At 36.5% G+C, this 1894-nt stretch overlaps 1 protein-coding gene across 2 annotated transcripts in view; it reads right to left on the reverse strand.

Moving 5' to 3' along the window:
* The window catches only part of fstl5 (follistatin-like 5), a 151968-nt gene that overhangs the window by 49439 nt on the left and 100635 nt on the right, over positions 1 to 1894 (reverse strand). Inside the window, exon 8 of one of the 2 annotated variants that reach the window (XM_034883342.1) lies at positions 1076 to 1087. The exons of the other annotated variant lie outside the window; for it this stretch is intronic. Within the exon in view, the coding sequence (XP_034739233.1) occupies positions 1076 to 1087 (12 nt within the window). The remainder of the gene's footprint in view (positions 1 to 1075; positions 1088 to 1894) is intronic. 2 annotated transcript variants of the gene reach the window in all.

The raw sequence follows: 1894 nt of genomic DNA on the forward strand, positions 1-1894 counted from the left end.
GTGTAAAGCACTTTGAATTGCCCTGTTGCTGAAATGTGCTATACAAATAAAGCTGCCTTGCCTTGCCTTGCCTAATGAAAACTTGTGAGGAACACAATACGTTGAGTGAAAATACTCTCAGGTGTGAGATTAACATGTCCCCAGAATGCAAGTATAATGAGGCAAAACAACTTAAAATAGGGGGTGGGTTGACATTAAAGGGCAGGTTTACTTAAGTGAAAAAAATCCTGTTTTCTCACTGGTCTCTGTTGGTATTTACTGTAACCACACAGATCCTTTCAGTTTTGTGCGCCAATGTTTTGAGATTTTAGCTGCAAACATTTCTACCTCCACCCCAATATAATTGAGTTGAATGTAATTTTATTTGCGGTGCTCACAGCTTTGAAAAATGACATTTAGAAAAGATTCAGCATGATGTGTTTTTCGAGAAAGAATGTTTTCCATTACTCTGCAGCACGCATCCTCCACAGCACTCACTGTCAACAATTTCCACTGGACCTACCAAAGAAACAGTCCCTGCAAAACTTGTTAGGAGCGTTCAATTACTCCGGGTATTGGGAACAGTTTCTGGAAAGAAAGGTTGCTGTTAAATTGTGTTTATGATGTTGTATCGCAAACACAATTCTGTTTTTATACTGTAAATGAACCACACTATTGCACTGGTTGTCATGTTCCTTCATTACAACGAGCAAAGCCACTGTTTATTTTGCTCAGCTGTTTTGAAAGTTATTTTGCCTTATTTTTATTTATTTTTTAAGTAAAAGTAATTTGTGAACAGTATTTAAAGATTTCAAATACAGGCTAGGGAAGTCAAAGCATTGAGAGATGGACTAACATTTGGTTGGTTTTGGTCTTTTCATGGGATTTGTTATAGATATTCTAAAACATCACCATCTTATCCTTTATTCTTTGATTTAAACAGATCCTTTTTTTGATTTTATCAACCTGCGCGTTTCTTATAACAACATCATGCATCTATTGTAGGCTCCTCATTCGCTTTGTGGGCTTTTTGTGAATGTAAAGAAAAAATGAAGCAATGTCAGTTGGGTGAGACAAAAAACTTAAAACACCCTACCTGGGACGGGATCTGTTGAGTGAAACAGAGGTCAAACATTTAGTTCAATGAAAGCATAAGAAATGGATTTTAAAGCAGGTGACAGTTCTGCTGGTGTGGTTGAGAGTGAATTGCATAATGTCCCAAGTTCAGTAAATAGCTCAATATAGATCTATAGTCAGGATAATATAGAAATAGTTCAGTGCATGAGTGTTGTTCTGGGTTCCCAGACCACATGATCAAACAACAAGTTGAGTTCAATTTTGAGTTGGCAATAATAATAATATAATAATTACTAAAATATGCCACTTTGATCCAGCAAGAACCATGTGTTATCTGACATATAAAGTTTCACAGCTTCATTCTTTCATCCTGAAAACGGCACAGCAAGAATACAAATTGCACAGTATCACACAAAGTGGTAGGTGTAGACACTGATCAAAACAAAATGTAGATATTAAGGATCACATAAATTTAAAAGGACAACATGGTAAATCTCCACGTGCAGAGATGATGGTAAACCCACCAGAGTAAAGCACCAAAGCATTACAGGAGAAAAGAAACATATTCCAAAGGACATGATAAGAAAAGATGAAGAAAGATTCAAGTCAGATTGTACTTCTTCCTGCGCTTTATCTATTCCTGTTGAAGCTGCAGTCTTCAAAAAACAAACTTCACAATCTTTCAAATAAAACATGCATTTTTAATCTTCCAAACTAATTCTGAGACCAGTTAATTGGAATCTCCAAATGCAAACATGAATGTATATCTCTCTCTCTCTCTCTCTCTCTCCCTCCCTCTCACATTTACACGCACACACACACACACACACACACACAC

Source organism: Etheostoma cragini, chromosome 10 (genome assembly GCF_013103735.1).
Source record: "Etheostoma cragini isolate CJK2018 chromosome 10, CSU_Ecrag_1.0, whole genome shotgun sequence".
NCBI classification, from domain to species: Eukaryota; Metazoa; Chordata; class Actinopteri; order Perciformes; family Percidae; genus Etheostoma; species Etheostoma cragini.